General features: G+C 42.8%; 1 protein-coding gene across 1 annotated transcript in view; it reads left to right on the plus strand.

Annotated features, from left to right (window-relative positions):
- SMOX (spermine oxidase) overlaps positions 1 to 20795 on the plus strand; it is a 61098-nt gene that overhangs the window by 18498 nt on the left and 21805 nt on the right. The window contains exons 2-4 of the mRNA XM_089653355.1: positions 11517 to 11751; positions 11967 to 12193; positions 19536 to 19709. Coding sequence (XP_089509481.1) covers positions 11544 to 11751; positions 11967 to 12193; positions 19536 to 19709 — 609 coding nt within the window. The 5' untranslated portion in view covers positions 11517 to 11543. The remainder of the gene's footprint in view (positions 1 to 11516; positions 11752 to 11966; positions 12194 to 19535; positions 19710 to 20795) is intronic.

Genomic DNA, 20795 nt, shown 5'->3' on the forward strand with positions numbered 1-20795 from the left:
CATTCTTGCAGCAATTGAGAACTACTGTGTGAGCTGTGATTGGTCACAGCTTGTCACATGGTACAAGGCTGTTGTGAATAGCCTTGTACCATGTGATCTCTGTGATTATTCACAGGTTTCACACGTAATAAGCAATGATGTCAGAAGTGACATCTTGCTTACTACTTTGCATGTGATCACTGATTGGCCAATCCGTAATCACATGATCAGGACCTCGTACAGAGGTCCCGTCCGATTGGTGTTTCACTGTGTCCGGAGGACACAGCAGGCACCGGTTCGCGCTCCCAGGGAGCGTGCACAAGCAGGGTGTGGGGAGGCCGTTTATAAACGTCCACCCGACCCTGCACTGCCACCGTCCGGCCGTTTATATACAGCTGGCGGATGGGAGGTGGTCAAGTAGAATTTGAATCATGTGACATTGGAAGCCCCCTGGGAGTGTTGGGGCCTATACATGCAAACCTTGTTCAGAACACCGCTCTATTATAGCCATGCACACCTGTCCACACACAGCGGCGTTTAGCCTCATATTCTTGCATGCTGGTAAATGCTCATAAAGACATGTATGAGTGTAAATTCTAATGAAGCTGGAGGAGTGGATAAAGAATTCTATTCTAAACGTTGTACAAGCATATCTAAGTGAGCATAAACACAAGTTCATTTTTTATGCTGAATGTTTCTAAAAACAAGTTCTGGCATAGATCAGATCCAGCTTGGATTTTAATTACACCCAGATTGCACTGAATATGTAGACTATAGTTGGGGTTTACATACAAGTGCGTGATGGATACCGCCTAACACAGCTTTTTTTTTTTTTTTCTTTTTTGGTTTTTTGTTTATACTTTTGGCAAAAAAAAAAGCTCAAATGGTGGTTTACCAGATTTACCAGCACTGGATCAATTTTACAGCTAAACTCCTCTTGAAACCCACTAGTTCTGATATATTTTTTTTTTCCCAGCCTAAAAACACCCCTGCCAAACGCTGATTTAAAGCCTTTGTGTGCATTCACACATAGAATAACATGTTGAGGTGTTTACTGGCTGTAGGGGAAAAAAACCCACCAGGAGCCAACAGCTCTATAGCAGAGTGTGTGTGTGTGTTTCTGGGTAGGGGGTGCCGGAGCCGCATGCACCCTACCCACAATGCCATTTGTGGCTGCGGCTATCAATCACCGGGTCCCAGCCGTTGATTTCCGAGGTCTCTGACAGGGAGAAGTGTGTGTGGTGTGGTTTTTTTTTTTTTAATTTTCTTTAGTTTACGAACAGTTTTGCTCCCTGTCAGCTCAGGCACAGTGAAACACACTGACACTGCCCCATAGTAAAACACACCCAGCACACAGTTAACCCTTTGATCGCCCCTCATGTTAACCCCTTCCTGCCCAGTGCCATTAGTACAGTGTCAATGCTGTTGTGTGTGTGTGTGTGTGTGGGGGGGGGGGGTTTAAGCACTGACCACTGTATTGCTTTCAGTGGGGATGTCAATGACACCAAGTCAGTTCCTCCCAGTGTCAGATTGTCCGCTGCAGTCCTGCTATAAGCTGCTGATCGCTGCCATTACTAGTAAAAAAAAAAAAAAAAAAAAAAATCCCAGTGTATATATACCACCATTTTGTAAATGATATAACTTTCACGTAAACTGATTTAATTTACACGTATTGGGAATTTTTTTTTTTTTTTTTAGCAAAGACATGTAGCAGAATACATTTTGGCCTAAATTTATGTCGAAATTGGATTTTTAAAAAAAAATAAAAAATTTTACTGGACATGTTTAATAGTAAAAAGTGAAAAATATTGTGTTTTTGAGAGAGGGAATTTTTTTTTTTTTTTTAGCGCAAAAAAAACACACAGGCGATCAAATACCACCGAAGGAAAACTCAATTAGTGTGAAAAAAGGACGTCAATTTAATTTGGGTGCCGCGTTGCATGACCGTGCAATTTTGTCAGTGAAAGTAACGCAGCGCCGTTATGCAAAATATGGCCTGGTCAGGAAGGGGGGTAAATCCTCTGGAGGGCAAGGGGTTAATAGTTATGCCCACTTTTGTATTCCTTTCGCTACAGCGCCTTGTTACCACTAGAATAGGACGCTTGTATGCGGCAGGATTGCTAGGCGAACAGGAAGGGGCCACCACATCTAAAGACTAGTAAATTCTTAGGTTTAGATACTTTAACCCCTTCATGACCACAATATGACTTTAGATGTCCAAATGTAAAATGCTCCTTGCCGTGAGACTGTTAATAGACCTTGCAGAAAAGAACTTGGCATGTGCACTTGTGTTTTTCAAGCTCTGCTGTCAATCGCAAAATTAAATCTACAGTTATTGTCAAGTTAAAGCTGAGCGATAGTCTGCAGTACTCGCCTTCCCTTGCTGGTGCTGACGTCTTCTGCTCACCTTCTGGATGCCAGGTCTTCGGCCATGTTGGCTCATGCTGAATACCGCGACTCCCATGCATGTCCTCCAGAGTTCATCCACTGGGCGCGGGCCCTAGGTATGCCGAAGAGATAACATTGAGCTGCACAATCGAAGCTCTTTTTATGAATGACTGGCTGCAAAATTCTGTGTTGCATTCCTCCCCTTGCTTCTGGGCATTGGTATGTCTTATCAGAATGGTTGTGGTCACTAGGCCTCATCCGTATTTGGCTGCTTATCTTTATTTCCTTTTACATGTCTGTAATCAGACAACGTAAGGGTTTCTAAGAACGTTCTAGTGCTACATGTCCGCTAAACAGAAGATAAAGGGGGACCGCAGTGTGCTCTGGCGTCGCAGATAAAAGATTCTAGGAGACAAGCTGTTGTAACGTTTCATGCTTCAATGGAACTTGGCCTTCCAGGAGGCCTGAACACGGCATGGTGTTGCCCCTGGTTCACATATCCGCCTTCCTGCAGTTCGTGTTTTGCGCGGGCACGAGAGCCCATTCATTTGATTGGACTCCCGTGCCCTGGGACATGCAGGAAAGAAGTCCCTGCACTTCTGGAAACGCAGCCCGCACAGGAACCTCGGTTGCGATTTCCAGTGCGGACGGCATGCCATTAGAATTAATGGCACCCACCCGCGGGTCCGCATTCCTCAGTACGGGTGGTACAGATTTTTGTGCGGATCTGCAGCGGCACCACCCGCACATACAGTTGCAAGAAAAAGTGAACCCCTTGGGGTTACGTGGAGTTTTGCATGAATTGGGCATAAAATGTGCTCTGAACGTAATCTAAGTCACAACAATAGAAGAACACAGTCTGCTGAACATAATACTACACAAACATTAGATGTTGCCATGGTTTAATTGCACATAACATGTAAACATTCACAATGCAGGGAGGAAAAAGTATGTGAACCTTTGGACTTAATAACTGGTTGACCCTCCTTTGGCAGCAATAACCTCAACCAAACTTTTCCTGTAGTTGCAGATCAGACCTGCACAATGATCTGGAGTAATTTTGGACCACTCCTCTTCACAAAACTGTTTCAGTGTAGCAATATTCTTGGGATGTCTGGTGTGAATCGCTCTCTTAAGGTCATGCCACAGCATTTCAATCGGGTTGAGGTCAGGACTCTGACTGGGCCACTCCAGAAGTTGTATTCTGTGCTGTTGCAGCCATTGTTTTGTTGAATTAGTTGTATGCTTTGGGTCATTGTCCTGTTGCATCACCCATCCTCTGCGGAGCTTCAGTTGGCGGACAGATGGTCGTACGTTTTCCTGCAAAATGTCTTGATAAACTCTGGAATTCATTTTCCCATCAATGACAACAATCCGTCCAGGCCCTGAGGCAGCAAAGCAGCCCCAAACCATGATGCTCCCTCCGCCATGTTTTACAGTGGGGATGAGGTTTTGATGTTGGTGTGCTGTGCCTTTTTTTCTCCACACATAGTGTTGTGTGTTCTTCCCAAACAACTCAATCTTGGTTTCATCTCTCCACAGTATATTTTGCCAGTAGTGCTGTGGAACATCCAGGTGCTCTTTTGCAAACTTCAAACGTGCTACAATATTCTTTTTGGACAGCAATGGCTTCCTCCGTGGTGTCCTCCCATGTACTCCATTCTTGTTTAATGTTTTCCTTATTGTAGATGTGTCAACAAAAATGTTAGCATGTGCCAGAGATTTCTGTAGGTCTTTAGCTGACACTCTGGGATTCTTCTTTACCTCATGCAGCATTCTGCGCTGTGCTCTTGCAGTCATTTTTACAGGACGACCACGCCTAGGGAGAGTAGCAACAGTGCTAAACTTTCTCCATTTGTAGACAGTCTGTCTTACCGTGGACACATGAACATCAAGGCTTTTGGAGATACTCTTGTAAGCCTTTCCAGCTCCATGCAAGTCAACAATTCTTGATCGCAGGTCTTCTGAGAGCTCTTTTCTGTGAGGCATGGTTCACATCAGACTGCTTCTTGAAACCAGTAAACCCAAAACAGGTGTGTGTTTTTTAAGGGCAGGACAGCTGTCAGCAACACATCCAATATCATCACACTGATTGGAGTCAAGGTTGGCTCACTCCTGGCTCCAATTAGCTCTGGGAGAAGTCATTAAGCTAGGGCCTCACATACTTTTTCCTCCCTGCACTGTGAATGTTTACATGTTATATGCAATTAAACCATGGCAACATCTAATATTTGTGTAGTATTATGTTCAGCAGACTGTGTTCTTCTATTGTTGTGACTTGGATGACGTTCAGAGCACATTTTATGCCCAATTCATGCAAAACTCCACGTAATCCCAAGGGGTTCACATACTTTTTCTTGCAACTGTATATGTGAACCTAGCCTTACAAAGGAAAAGTCACTGAGTCCCCCGTACTTTGTTTTGGGGACCTCTCAGAAATATAGTCCCTTTTGAGTGTTTGGTAGAACATGTCAAGGTGAGTATTGGTAGCTGGGGATGGACCTTCACCAGCTCCTGTCTGGTTTCCATGAAAAATTAAAGTGACTGATCCTCTTTTTAAAGTGGAACTTTAGTCAGAAAATTGAGCGATCCCTTCAGCTGGACCCTTCTGCAGGTATAGCTGTGTAAAACCTTAAGAGTGCCTATACTGGATATACTGTTCCTCTTCTTGCCTCCAGCAAGAAGAGGAACAATGATGGCGGCAATTTATAGCACACGCTAGTTTGTTAGCATGATTATGAATGTGGAATGTATGTTCCTCGCTAAAGAACATAATTTTTTTTTTTCTCAAGTTCTGGGTAAAGTTCCGCTTTAAGAATTTCCTCACGTCCATCATTCAATTCCAGATCTGCCTTTTAATTAAATGTGGTTGGTAATACTGCAAGCAATCCTTTTTGTAGGTGACAACCTCTTAGTAATAGGCTCACCTTCTACAGCATGGCGAGTTTTCTCTTGGTGATCTTGTAGCTAGCATGACATGACCTTGGGGCCGACCGTGTATGTTCAGGGACAAACACTCGCACGCCTGTCATATTGGGATGAGCGGCTGTGTCTGTGCAGCTGCTGCATCCCCATACATGCATCGGCTGCCTGCATGCAGTACCTGGTGGCTCAAGCTGCATAAACACATGGCCCATTCAGTCTACAGGCCTCCAATTACCTGCGTAATTTTTTTTTTTCCATTTTATTTTCTTTTAGGGCTCAAATACACTGCAGCTCCTAAACGTACGATCAGGAGCTGTTCAGCGTGTTTTTTTTTTTTTTTAAATGCACCAAGCTTGCGTTCAGGAGTAAATTTTATCAGTGTTTCAAACATTTGTAAACGCGTGTTAACCACATTTAGAAGCGTTTTTTTTTAACTGTTCCATGTCCAGATGCTGTACAGAGCCTTTTTTCATCAGAAATGCATGCAAAGCATTTTCCATGTATTCAAATGGACCCGGTATACCAGGTTTTGCGTGAAGGAAAAAATGGTAGAATGCGCTGCATTATGCTCATGATGGGATCCAAAGTGAATACAACCAGAAAAGACAGGTCATCTCAACACATACTGCTTCTGCTCTCTATTTCTCTCAAAATGTCTGAAATAGTTAATTTTTTTACCATTTCTCTGCACATTCTGGGCATTTTGGAAGGTCTCCTGAGGTTCTTTTTAAAAACGCTTCTAAACGCAAACGCGGTATGCAAACGCAGCTAAACTGACTTTAACCTACGTTTTCCAGCAGTCAGTTTCCATAATTCAGAAGAGTTTTCCAAACGCCCCGTGTACATGAGCCCTTAGTTGCAGCTCGCACAGCAGGGCCATCCACCTACACCGGCCTGTGAATGGGAAGAATACATCTGTCACCACGCTAGAGGGACTTGCAGATCTCAATGGAGCACAAGCGCTGTTGCACTTTTAGGCCATTGTTTACTTCCTCCAGCCCTATAGCCAAAGGTCCGTACCTCCATATGGACCCAGGGCTGAGGGAAGAGCTTACAGGAGCCTGTGCATTGCACCCAAAATACATCGATCACAGAAATGATCTATTCTTTAGGCTTCAATGCAAAAATGTCATAAACATATTTATTTTATTAAAATGTGTGCATTTATTACTTTATTTTTTTGCATTACGTGGAATGTGCACTATAGACTGATGACTGGGATGTTGAATGGATGTAGGATGAGTGGAAACTAAAATAGCAGCATTCTCCAGCACGGCACTTCGTGTTTGTATAATGAGGCAATCTTCTTGGAAGTGGTGTGTGATTCAATCTGCGTCATGTCCTCTTGTGTGGTTCAGCGGTGATGGCTCAGCAGTATGTTGTAATTCATTAACACTTAGCAGTGTACAAATTTATTATGGCAGAAATCCTTTTGTAATTACAGTCTGAAATGTAAAACGTTAGTAGCACCAAGCAAATGTGTTTTTCTTAAAATCGACTTTTTGATCACAGGCATTCTTTTAAGTGTGTGTGTGTGTGTGTGTGTGTGTGTGTGTGTGTACAGTAATACCTCGGTTAACATAATTTTCAGTTTATGAATGAAAATTCATTGAATATAATGCCTCAGTTTACGGATTTTTTTTTTTTTTTTGCAATACAAAGTGTATATCCGTGCTGATTTTTAAATTCAATTGTTGGCTTTTTTTTTTTTCTTCACTATATATCACAGAATTAGCTGTCGCTTTCCCGGAATTGATGGGAAACTGTTTCTTTTAAGAAACTAAAAGGAAACATTTGTTTCTCATACCGCCGGGAAATAAACTAAAAAAAACTTTCTTTCTTTTAGCTGGGGGAAGTGACAGCTGACTTTCTGAGCTATAGTTAAGGAAAAAAAAAGCGGTAATTGAATTTAAAAACCAGCACCATAATAAAAAAAAAAAAAAAAAATGGTGTGTTGTCCCTCCTCCCATTCATACCAAGCCTGCAGGTCTGGTATGGATTTTGAGGGGAACTCCCACACCAAAACTAAAAACCAAAACTAAAAAAAAAAAAATAAAATAAAAATCCATACCAGACCCTTATCTGAGCATGCAGCCTGGCAGGTCAGGAAGTGTGTGTGTGTGTGTGTGTGTGTGTACCATACCAGGCCACATGCTCTCAACATGGGGGGGGGGGGGATGATTTGGGGCGGGGGGGGACAAAAGCCTCTCCCCCACAACCCTGGCCGGGCGTTGTGGGGGTCTGCGGCAGGGGGCTTATCGGAATCTGGAAGCCCCCCTTCACAAGGCGGCCCCCAGATCCCAGACCCCCCCCCCATGTGAATGAATATGGGGTGCATGGTACCCCTACTCGTTCACAAAAAAAACAAAAGTGTGAAAAAAGGCCATACACTGTCTTTGACAAGTCCTTTATTAAAAGAAAACTCAAATGTCCCCCGCAGTAGATCCAACGTCAATCATGATGCCTGCCGTCACTGCCACCGCCCCGCCCCTTACATATTTAAGAACTGTCAAACCACCAGAGCAGGCAGACGGCTGGAAGGATGAGCTACTCTTAAGAGCTGTAATTCCTAAACCCTTCCTCTAATTTGGATGTACATACCCTCAAATTAAACCTGAGAGTGTGCAATTTCAGTCCATATCCATTATATAACTATAGCTTGGATATGTTTTAATAAATACCTGAGAAATTAAAACTGTGCCTGTCTCCAAATATATTTGGACCTAAGTGTGTGTGTGTGTGTGTACATTAATGTACTCAGTCTCACTAGACCATTGATCTAAAATAAACAGAGGGCGATTCGGAAAACTTTTTCAACCCTTTTTAGGTCTTGACAGTATTTGCGACGACAGACACACACACGATAAATGCAGGTCATTGCTAATGCACATAGGAAACAATTTATTTTTCTGTGTGCTCCTTTTGTGCCTCTACACTGGTGCTGAGTGTGGAAAATTTCAGTGTTTGCATTTTCTGTAATTCCCTGGATGGCACTGCATGTCGCTGTGCAGTGACCTGAATGAAAAGTGAATGTAGCCTGCCATACTAGAAAGTCCTATGCCAAATTCCTGAAATGCATGCAAAAAATTCAGGTTGCTCCTTTTGTGGGAATTTTTGTTTTACATTTTTGTGCTAGGACTCCGACAAATACCCCGCTGATACGAAAAGGTATTGAAGCCCTCTTCCATGTTGGGAGTAAGTAATGTAAGTATGGTGTCGTAGACAAAACTTTGATTCGAAAATTTCTGTCTCCAGCAGCTCTGTAGGGGATTCATATTCACCTTGCCAACCATTACATGAATCTGTCGCAAGCTGCACCATATGTCGCACAGACCTAGAGACAGATTTCTAATGAGCTCCTATGAAATTCAATGGATTCCAGGGAAAGTCTCTGCACTTCAGCGGTTGTCTGATATGTAAAGCCTTGAATCCAGCCCCCTTTATCATAGCACAGCCTGTTCTCAGAAAATCTGTTACTGCGGTGTTTTTAGCCCTTCCCCACGTTTTTGTGCCCCATTATTGCAGCAAGTACATGCATCTCCATCTCCAGGATTGTGAGAACCCCTTCCTCTCTACTGCATCTGAATCATGCCAAGTCTTTCTGCTTCCTAAGCCCTCTGATTATAGGAGGCTGTCCGGGTGGGTTAATAAGAGCCTTTGCTTCATCTCTGTGTGTAGAACAAGAGCGCGAAGGCTCCTTTCACAACAAAATTAATTTGTTTTCCTTCTGTGAAACGCTGTGCCTGCTCCTTTCTTCCTCTCGTTGTTGTACTTGACATCCTCTGCCAAGTAGGCTGCGTTTATTTCTGGAGCATCGGCAGTTTTATGCAGCTTTTTACAGTCTCTGATAACAAAGTAAACTGTTGAGGGAAACATTCTGTGGAAAGAACCTATTTTGAAATTCTAAAGCTGCCGATATGCAATTTCTTACCAGAAAATAAGATTTGATTGAGTCATTGGACCATGCATGAGATGACCGCTACATCTTAAAGGACATATCACACATTTTGCATGTGTTGGAGGGGTAATGCTCTACGTATAGACTGTAATAGCCTTGTGTTGGAGTCGTGTCATGTTGGAGATGAACATGTTGGTCATGGAGATGTATGTAGAAGACTGTAAGAATTGTTATGATCATGTCCTGTGGTTGGTCATGTTGGGGGTCTAGTGTTCTATGAATAGTGTAATAGAATTGTATTCTGATTACGTCCAGTGATTGGTCATGTTGGTGTAGTGCTCTACATATAGATTGTAATAGAATTGTATTCTGATTACGTCTGTTGGTTGTTCATGGTGGAGGTGTAGTGCTCTACATATAGAATTGTATTCGGATTACGTCCAGTGGTTGGTCATGTTGGTGTAGTGCTCTACATATAGATTGTAATAGAAGTGTATTCTGACTACGTCCAGTGGTTGGTCATGTTGGAGGTGTAGTGCTCTGCATATAGAACTGTATTCTGATTACGTCCAGTAGTTGGTCATGTTGGAGGTGTAGAGCCCTACATATATAGATTGTAATACAATTGCATTCTGATCACGTCCAGTGGTTGTCCATGTTGGAAGGGTAGTGCTCTGCATATAGATTGTAATAGAATTGTATTATGATTATGTCCAGTGGTTGGACATGGGTGTAGTACTCTATAGAATTGTAATCTGATTACGTCCAGTGGTTGGTCATGTTGGAGGTGTAGTGCTCTACATATAGAATTGTATTCTGATTACGTCCAGTGGTTGGTCATGTTGGAGTTGTAGTGATCTACATATAGAATTGCTTTCTGATCACGTCCAGTGGTTGGTCATGTTGGAGGTGTAATGCTCTGCATATAGATTATAATAGAATTGTATTCTGATTATGTCTAGTGGTCGGTCATGTTGGGGTTGCAGTGCTCTACCATATATACTGTATATTTATCATCAAATTATACTTTTGGTTTTGTATTCTCTGAAAGGAATGGTACTGGAAGGTGGGTAAGGGGTGGAACAAAAGGACCATGCTCGGAGGTGGGTAGGGGGCGAAAACAAGAAGTAACTCCGTAGGGGGGAGTTCCTGATATAGATATATATAGATAGAGATATATATATATATATATATATATATATATATTTTAGAATAAAATTTAAGCATGTGTGTTACTGTATTTTTATACTGTTATCTTGACCAGTGGTTGAGCCAACCGATGTTTGAGGTGTATAGTGTTCTATGTATGAAGTGTAATAGCATTGTATTATGTTTGTGTGCCAGGTGAGTTTGGGTATTGTGGAAGGTGTCCTATTCTATGCACAGAGCATAGTATGTAGCTCATAATCTGATCATGTCCTTTGGTCAGGCCATATTGGCGATGTGATGACCTATCCATTTATCTACATTTTGTTCTGTTGTGACGTTGAGCTGTATTTTATACTTGCTGTATGTGTATTAGTTTTGGATCGCCTTTTTTTAGAGTAGAATGGAGACCTAGTTTGTACCTTCAACATATATACTAAAAGGTTGTAACTGAGATTCCATGCTTTCAATGGACCATATCATAATGGTTTCATTGGTTCCCCTTTGCTGAATAACAGGGCTCAATACTACAAAATGTTACTGTATGCATTGGTTATATCTTATGTCATTGACAGCTCTATTTTAATAGTGGTGGCCTTCAACTTCCTCAAGAAGGAGCTCTTATGACAGTCAATTCAATCCATTCTTTGAAAGCACTTTTCTATGTTGGTGCACTATAAATAACCTGGTTAGTGATGCAACTTAGTCTTTGGTGTACGCATATTGGCTGGTTAGGTTGGTCATTCTGGGCTAATGTCCAAAACCTGAATATTACATGCAATTTTACTGTTCATCAGAAGCTTGCCATACTGTCCACATTAACGTGCTGGCATCAGATGAACATCAGTCATTTATTCTTTGGTCATTTTGAGAAGTTTGATTAAATTGATATGTTTCCAGTCAGTGATCATGGGGGGAGCCCTCCCGTATGGCTCTTGTGTTCTGCCACTAGGGGGCTGCGGGGGGTCTTCCCAGCGGGCAGAACACAATGATAGTAGTAATCACATGTAGAAAAATCCAACAGGCTGGTTGTACCAAAGTTGATAGCTGTATTGACTTTGGTAAAATAAGTCGGGCAGTTCAGCAGGGAGATTTGATCCATGGCTGGCTGGCTTTAGGTTTAGTCCTTCTTCCTCCTCCCCCCCAGATTATTTGAATGTCTGTCTTCTTTCCCCCACAGGTCAACTAAAAAGAGAGCTAGGACGGCATGCAAAGTTGTGAAATATCTTCAGACAGCACTGATGATCCTCTTAGTAGTGGCCCACGGAGAAACCGACAACCGCGAATAGTAATTATAGGTGCGGGGCTTGCGGGCCTGTCTGCTGCAAAATATCTCCTTGACAGAGGATTCACGGATGTCACCATCCTTGAGGCATCTGATCGGATAGGAGGCAGAGTACAAAGTATAAAACTTGGTGAGTGTCTATACCTTTTTTGCATTCTTTTTTTGAATGATTGTATCCAACATGCAGGAAGCATAAAACGAGAGCCTAGAATGTACTTAATTATCATTTTTCAAAAATTTTCGATGGTCACCTTTTTATAATGGTGCAGTTACTTATTTTTATGGAAATTTGTGGTTTAAGTTAGTTTTTTGGTCACATTTCCATATTTTTTTTTTTTTTTGTAGACCACGCTACTTTTGAACTGGGAGCTACTTGGATCCATGGGTCAAATGGCAACCCCATCTATCATCTAGCAGAAGACAATGGCCTGTTGGAGGAAACCACCGATGGAGAGAGAAGTGTTGGTCGCATCAGCCTTTACTCCAAGAATGGAGTGGCACACTACCTCACCAGCAGTGGCCAGAGGATCCCGAAAGATTTGGTTGAAGAATTCAGTGATCTTTATAACGAGGTGAGTTGTAGAGCAGATAGTATAGCTATTGAGTGAGTTTTCAACCTCCGTGGTTATGAGACCATACTTTCAAAAGGTTACAGGTCCCAGAATTGAACATGTATAGTATACAAGGAAATCCAATTTCACATGGTTGTACAACACACCGTATGATGCCTGCTTTTACCTTTTTAAGATGCTCCCTCACTGCCCTGACCCACTGCTGTAGACCCCTGCAAAGGCCTGAACTTCCAGGTACCTGGCAAACCTAAGCTAACCTCTCCCACCCTCCATACAGTTCTGGTTCCTGGGCAACATATCCCAAGTCCTGGTTTGTGCCTAAACCTATCTAAATTCCTGCATTTAGAAAACCTGCTTATGCATTCTGTGCATAAAGGTAAAAAAACCTTCAGTATGCAGCTTTCCCTGCAGCCCTCCAATACTTACGCGGGCCTGATTGTGGTCCAGCGATGTGCACAAGAGCGGCTGCTCTGCCTCCTCATTGGCTAAGGCCGCAGTGCGATCCATTGGCTGTCAATCAGGAGGGGGCAGGACCAAGCCCCGTTCTGTGTCTTATTGCATGTACGCCGCTTGCTATGGGGGCACTCCGAGACGAAGAGGAGCCAGTAGCATTGGCAGGGGACATGAGAAGATGATTGAGGCTGCTGTGTGCAAAACCATTGCATGGAGCAGGAAGGTATAACATGCTTGTTCTGTGTGGTGTGTTGGGGTTTTTTTTTTTTTTTTTTTTTTTTTAATTCATCTTTTATCACTTTGAGGCCTCATTCACACAGGCGCACCTATGTGTATACCCCTGCAAAGGGCCATCTTTGCTCACACAGAATGCACAAGTGTTTGTGCAGTCCCATTACTGTCTGTTGGGGTGCAGCAGCTGCTTGGACACAGTCATTGGTCCCAATTTGACAGCCGTGCGGGTAGATCTCACCGAATGCACACTTCATTTGGGGACACACATCAGCACACACATGGCTGTCAAACTGGGACACCTGTGCAACCCGTGCAGGCAAAGGTGGCCCTATATGCCTGTGTGAATGTGGCCTAAGGCCTTGGGAACACTTGCAGTTGTGGGGCAGTAAAAAGCATATCTAAACCCAAAAACAAAAGTGTGTGTGTGTGATTTCAGGTCCTTTTTTATATAGCGCTGTCAATTTATTCAGTGCTTTACATATATATTGTACATTCACATCAGACCCTCAAGGGGCATACAATCTAAGGTCCCTTCATACATAACATTCATATATACACATACTAGGGCCAATTTAGACTGGATCCAATTAACCTACCAGAATGTCTTTGGAGTGTGGGAGGACACCAGAGTACCTGGAGGAAACCCGCACAGGCAGGAGCTGCTGTGGTTAGGATTCGAACCAACAACCCTAGTACTACCAGGTAGAAGTGCTAACCATTTAGCCACTGTGCTGGTTTTGTTTTATCTTCCCATCTGGTGATCTGGCCAGAAGATGCGTCCTGTGCTTGTTCACACTAGCATTTGGGTGGCATCTAAACCCCACGGTTTACCCGCAAACCCCCCCCCCCTCCCCTTCTGCCACGTGCAAAAGCGATTGAGCATTAGTACAGCTGCTCGGATCACTTTTTACTTTTGTAGAGAATCGCTGCCTGGAAAAAATTGCTCTCAGGATCTCCAGTTGCAGCCATGGCCCCGATATCACCATCACTTCCATAGGACATGTGTGTGTACATACACCGGTTGGGAATTTGCCAAAACTGTGTAATATAGGCAGACCTAAACCATTCATTGCACCCTTTTAAAATCAGTCAGACCCTTAGTTGATGGTAGGCCTAAAGGAGATGGTATGATCACATTGTATATAGTGTATGGTCACCATTAATGGCAGGCTGAACACGTAATAAAACTGTGAAGGAGGATTCGAAAAAACAGACTTCTGTGATAATGCTACTGATCGTGCATCCTATGTCTTTTTTTGGCCTTTTAGTATGCCTAGAAGTTGATGCAAAGATGCATTTTCAAATACAAGCAATCTGTCTCTCAACAATAACCCCAAGAGCTGTGGGTTATGACATGGCTGCTGTGGATTTAGAAGACCCACCTATACATAAGCATGCAAATCTTGCTTGGGGACCAGAGAGCACCACAGTAAGGGTGAAAGCATGTATAGGTGAAGTCACTTGCCCGGAATTTCCCATCAAGGACTATATTTCTGAAGATTATAAATGATGTGCTTTTAGGTTCATTTATTGGCCTTTTATCATAGAAGCTGGTGTAGCCCCTTGGGATTTTCCAGTTTGGATAATTGTAAAATCTAATAAGAGATGAGGCTCTGTGTAGGCCATAATTTATTACTAATGCAGTCCCAATGATTAATGAGCCCTCAAAGTCCCCTTGTTACGGCAGAGGGGATGATTTACAATTAGCATGCATGCGCATAGCGGGCACAGGTCACCCATTGATATTCAGGGCACGAGTCGCGGTAAATTACTCTATAGACAAGGATGTAACTGACTCCAAGTCGGGAGACAAATGCGGGAGCAGCTTGTGGTGTTTTTAGGAAAAGTCTACTGAAATGTCTAGCTATTAATCAGTAAGTGCCTTGTTTTTAAAAGCCAACAAATCTGTTACTGCAGAATAAGTGCACCCCTGTGATAAAACATGTGTTTTGGAGCTTTTTGTATCTGGTTGGTCTAGTTGTGCCAGCAACCCTAAAGTCATCATGCCATTGACATGCGTGGGACCCCCCTCCCCATTGACAAAGTCAATTGCTTAATTGACTTCTGTTGAGGGGACAGGTTGGAAAACTTTTTGATTAGAGGCTGCAGCCAATCAGCTGGAGCAAATGGTCAGTATTTCTTCATTCACCTATTTTCTGTGAATTGCTGAACAAAATAGAAAAGCTAACCATGTATGGGTAGCTTTGGTTGTGCAAGTTCTTATCCTTGCTAGGCAAGAGCGCAAAGGTAGTTTTAGGATGGTTTCTTTGATTTAACTCCATTTTCAGACTCCTGCAGATCCTTGTATCCAAAAGGTGTAGATTTGAACTGTTAAGACCCTTGATGATCCCCAGTACAGCTCTGAGGACAAGAATAAAGAAATATGTGAAAGGTTATGATGCATAAATATCCACATTCTGTTCTGTGATCCCACCTCTGTGACTAAGCCCCAGGGGTGGGGTGAAACAATTGGGAGGAGCGAAAGCTGAGGCTGCTCTTCACTTTCACTTCAGATCGGGCATATGGTTTGCGGCTCTTCCATACAACCTGTATGTGAAAGTCTGCATTTGGAAATGTGCTTGATTAGCCTCCATATGTTGGTAGTTAAGGTGTACAAAAGTGCAATTCCCCTTAGCTCCATGCAAAGCTTCCTTTGCATAAAATGGATATCATTGAATATGCCTATAAAACATAATTACATGTAACTCCCCTTTTATTAGATGCTGATCATCCGCTCTAACGGCCTACTTTTTAACATTGGTTCTTAAGCAGCTCATACAGTAAGTGAGAAGATTTAGGTACTGGCTCTCCAGTCTGCACCTTTTGGGATTGATGGTTTTTGGAGATTTATGTACCAAAGCTCTGATGGTTGTGTTTTGGGGTGAGGTGTTAGCCTTAAATCGGGGGTCCTCATACAATGGGCCAGTTCACTGTCCTGTGGATTTTAGGGGGACCAGACTGTGGTCAGTGAAAGTAAAAAAAAAAAAAAAACAACAACAAAAAGCCCCCAGGGTTGGATATTAGTGGTAGTTAAAATTTAAAAAACAAAAATTACCTAACACAAGTGGTAAGCAGGAGGTGGGTATAATACCCCGTGGGAGCAATGGTGTCCCATTTCTGGTGTCAGTGGGAGCAATGGTGCCCCATCTTTATCACCAGTAAAACTTCTGCCATAGTGTGTTTAGGTGGGGCTGTGGTGGCAGAAGGGCATTCAGGGTCCCCAAGGTAAATTCCCCCCACCCCCCTGCTGTTTCCTCTCTGATCAACCTGATTGTCTCCCTGTGAATACATCACTAGGAAAGAAGAAACAAATGAGGAGGTAGGTGAGCTTACTTGCCTGTGCTCTACTGCCTGAATGGCTCTCCACAGCTGTGCTCCATTGTTGGTGTCGATGGGAGGAAATCTGCCTTATTGTTGGTGTCATTGTTGGCGAGAAGTTCTGCCCCATTGGTATCAATGGAAGGATTTGTCAAAACTTGTCATTGTGAGCAATAGTGCCCCAAGGACTGCCGTTTGGAGACCACTGACATAGTGATAACTTCTAGCTAAGAAATACCCTCGGACTCTGGCTAAACCGCCTTTTAGCATTGAGGGCAAAGGTCAAGATTCTAGTCCGATATCTAGAAAAGGTATCTTGTGGTCGTACCCAGTGTGTGCTTCAAATATTTTCTCACTAGATTTCCTCCTTTTTTATATATTGCTGCAATCTGATGAGTCTGCAGTAAGTGTTAGATTTAGATCTCGGAAATGTGTTGAGATTAAAGGTGACACTACTCTTTTTGGTTGTGACGAGCACAAGTGATCTAGCAAGCTTTGCGGAATGTTCATATGCGGATATCCGTGGTGCTGAAATTTTTCAGAAGCTGAGAGCAAATGCACCAAGGCAAAAAGAGGCCACTGTTAGCTGCCATAAGATTTGACCCGGACTGTGATGGATGTCTGTAAGTAGGTTACTATGCCTGTTATCTGGATATGAACACAGAAAATTTGTCTAAACCATTTTACCTTCTGATCCTCCTAGGTTTTTTTTTCCTTTTTATAAAAAAAACAAAACCATGTTTTTTGACCTTGCTTGCCGTATAAATTCCTCCACATGACACGTGAGATTCTTGCTGCGGAATGATTTCAGTGGAGGGATGGCTCGCTGTACTTGGCTGGCCTGAGCTTACATGTTCGACAAATGTACTTTTCTGTTCACCTAACAGATCAGCCCTGAGGGTAGTGAGGTGGAAGCGGAGACAGCTCGCTCTCACCAGCCTAAGATTTCACAAATCCCTGCCGCTCTATTCCCAGCCACAGCTATTTCCATATAGATTTACCCATTCATCATCTTATCAGAGCCTTGTGTGTTTTTTTTATTTCTTTTCTTTCCTTTCTTTCCTTTTCCTTTCCTTTTTTTTCTTTCCCTTCTTTTTTTTTTTTTTTTTTTCTTTCCCTTTTTCGTAAGTTAACTCCTTTTTAATATGTTTTAAAATGTATGTACATGGTGGAAGCTATTTTGCTTATTACATGCACAGTCTGTTTCCTGCTTTGCAATACATTGGTTGTGCTTTATTGCTTCTTCTCCCAATGCAAGTTTGTCAGTCAACTCATTGGGAAAAAAATATTTGGTCTGTTTTTGGCTAATTGTATTATCTCAACAATGGTTAGAGGAACTATAGTCCCCTATACTACAACCCCTCCCTTCCCTTGGCACCTTTATTGATCTGGCACCTGCACAGATGTGCCAAATAGCTCTGCCCAGCCAAACCATCCAGACACAGGTTTTTTTGCGCATGCGCAAAGAACCATTGGGTTTTGTGACTTTATCCCCACACCATCTTCACGCATGCATGGGAAAGCTGCACATGCACAGCTGTGCCATGGGACTCTTTTGGCATCCGAAGCATGTGCAAAATCTGGGTTGGATGGGGGGAGGGAACCTTAGATGGATATATAAGCAAAAAAAAAGTGAAGGTCCTCTTCAATAAATGAGAGTAATTGTAACCTGCAAATCAATACTGTCTCTAATTGCTAACCCCCTTCCAGCCCCCTCCTGGTAGCCTTGAACTGGGAGGTGGGACAGACTTTCCAATCACTTGACTGTGACCGTGATCATGAGCTCATCCTGCGAAACCGAGACCAGGAGCTGTCAGTGTGCTGTGAGTGTGCTCTAAGCACAGAAATCCTGGCCCCTATGGATGCATATGTATGGCCATTTTTAAAGTGGAATCAAACTTAAAATTGTGAAAAACAGCTGATAGGCGTGGTTTTTATAACACCAGAGACCCCAGTGGTCTCTTCTGTCTCAAATGCTTCTTTTCTGTTGGTAGTAATGTACACTGAGCCACTTAGTACATTTTAGGGCACCGCTCTGTGCCATGATGAAGTGACTCCCGTGCACATGCATGGGAGTGATGCCATAATGACCCAGTCATTCAAGCTGCCAAAAAAAAGCAAGCTGAGATTGGAGACTGGGGGAAGATGGAAGCACCAGGGACCAGCTGAAATGTTGACATTGCAGCGCTGGAGGGCATTATTTGACCGGTAAAGCTGCCATTATGTGCTGATATGCAGTGCATATTACCACCTTATGGCATAAACCTCCTAGGGGCCCCTTTAAAAAAAAAAAAAAAAAAAAAAAAAAATTGGACAGTTTAATTTTGCTTTAAGGTCCACCCTCCCTGATGCTGCACATGTTACGTGGTCACTGATATAAAAATATGGAAAAGCAAGCTAGAGTCACAAAGAAAATACTACACTTTTTGAATACCTAGCAGCCAATCACTAGGCCTGAGCACGGTCACATGACTGGGGGGATGATGTTGCCACTCACTAACACCACTGGTCTTCTGTCTAAATTGGCTGTATTATCTGCATACCCTTTAAGTAGGGACTTTATGGGCTACAGTAAGGTACAGACTGAGGTGAAGGGTATGTGGGCCCCTTGTATAGTTACTCAAAGTATACTGGTACTATAAATACGGAATAATATAACCAATAGTCAATGTATTAACAAATTAATTGCAGCATGATCTGTACATGCATCTTAATGGTATAGCAAAAAAACTCAATAATAAACGCACGTAAGTGGCAGCAAAGTCCATATGGAGGCAGAAGCTGGTGCATGAAGAAAAAAGCCTGATCCAGAAAGACTATCAACTTTCGCCCCCCAAAAAAATTGGCCTCTGACCAGAAGGTTTGACCGCTCAAAGGATCGGCCAAAACACGCAGTAGAGTATATCCAACTGATCTAGCACGAGATCCTCCATGCAGGCTGCTCCCGGTATGATCAGACCCTTCCTCAGATTATAGATATTGAGTAGCAAATGTCAAATCGGAGCTGTCCCCCAAAGCATTTCTTCTCCAAAACTAGATATTGCCAGTCTTCTGTCTGCTTTGAAGGCTATAACAGTAAGTACAGCAGCACAACATACCAGTAGGTACACGTCAGGTCCTCGCATGGGTTGAACTGTTGGCGGTGTGGTTTGGTGTTTAGATTGGATTCCCATCAGAGCTTTATCTGTATGATGTCTGTACAGTGTGCTCTTCCTGGGTTAATTTTGGGTTTCCTCCAGATTCTCAGATTTCCTCCCACAATCTGTCCTGTGCAGGCAGCTTCTTCTGTCTCTGATGATCAACAAATAACTTTTTTTTTTTTTTCTCTCTTCTTTAGGTCTATAACCTGACTCAGGAGTTTTTTCAGTATGGAAAACCAGTTAACGCAGAAAGTCAAAACAGCGTGGGTGTCTTTACCCGGGACGTGGTGCGGAAACGCATCAAGGACGATCCTGATGACTCGGAGACCACAAAGAGGCTCAAGCTGGCCATGATACAGCAATATTTAAAAGTAAGCGTGTGTGGTGGTGGTTTTTTTTTTGTTTTTTTTTCCGTTTTTTTTTTCCCCATGATCGATATTGTGTACCTAGAGTATAGCTGTACTGGTATAGTGGACCTAGGCTTTTAAATGTTGTATTGCAGCTAGTAACGAAGGTGAAATAAAACAGACTATGCTAAATTGGCATCTATGAACCATTGGTTAGTTTTTTTAATCCATCCAATATTTCTTTCAATTTGAAGGGGTACTTTTTTTTTTTCTTCTTTGACTGGACTAGGTAGAGATTTTGATGTCCTGGCCCTACCTTTCCACCTCATCCAGTCAGAGAATGCTTTGCATTCTTGTTCAGTCTGTTTATTGGCACTTACAAAGACATGGAACAAAAACTCTAACTGTTAGAATACAGAAAACCAACAAGAAAAGGTACAAGGTGGTCCACATCAGTGGACCTTCGTGGCCAGTAGATGACACGGGTGATGACAATTGAATGCTTTGCATTTATTGCGAAAATGCAAAGTGTTCTCCGAATGGTTCAGTTGCCGGACAGTCAACCCCCATGTTCACAATACAGCAGGACAGCTGCCCAGCACAGGACCTGAAAGATAGTGGAGTTCACTGTAACAGCGGTGCCTACAACAGTGATTTCCAGCTTCCACTGGGATCTCAAGTCTTGGGTAGCACATTGAATACAAAGTGCATTTAACATCCAATTTTTTTTGCAATTTATTCTGAACAGTACAAGCTGTCTCTAGAGGCCTTATGATTTTGGTAGAGAATGCACCTGTCTTCAAGGTCCCAAGCAATAAGCTGGTGGAAGCCCTTTCTAGAGCTTTGATCTCTCTAGTTGGTCCTGTCTTTTTACCCAGTCCTGGCTGTGACTTTTTATTTCTCACTTCTCTCGTGTCAGTACATATACATTGGGCACTTTAGCTAAAGTGCTGGACTGCAGATGTCTGCATGGCCTTCAGGGGACAACCTCTTTTTCAAACCAACTCTAGATGGCATTCTCAAAGATTTACTGATGGCTTTCACAGTGAAAAAAGCCGAAGGAACAGACTGGAGTCTTCTCCCTTATTGCTGGGCACTATTCATTTAATC

This window comes from Staurois parvus, unplaced genomic scaffold, assembly GCF_062004578.1.
Source record: "Staurois parvus isolate SC_StPar_1 unplaced genomic scaffold, SC_StPar_1.0 ptg000708l, whole genome shotgun sequence".
NCBI lineage: Eukaryota > Metazoa > Chordata > Amphibia > Anura > Ranidae > Staurois > Staurois parvus.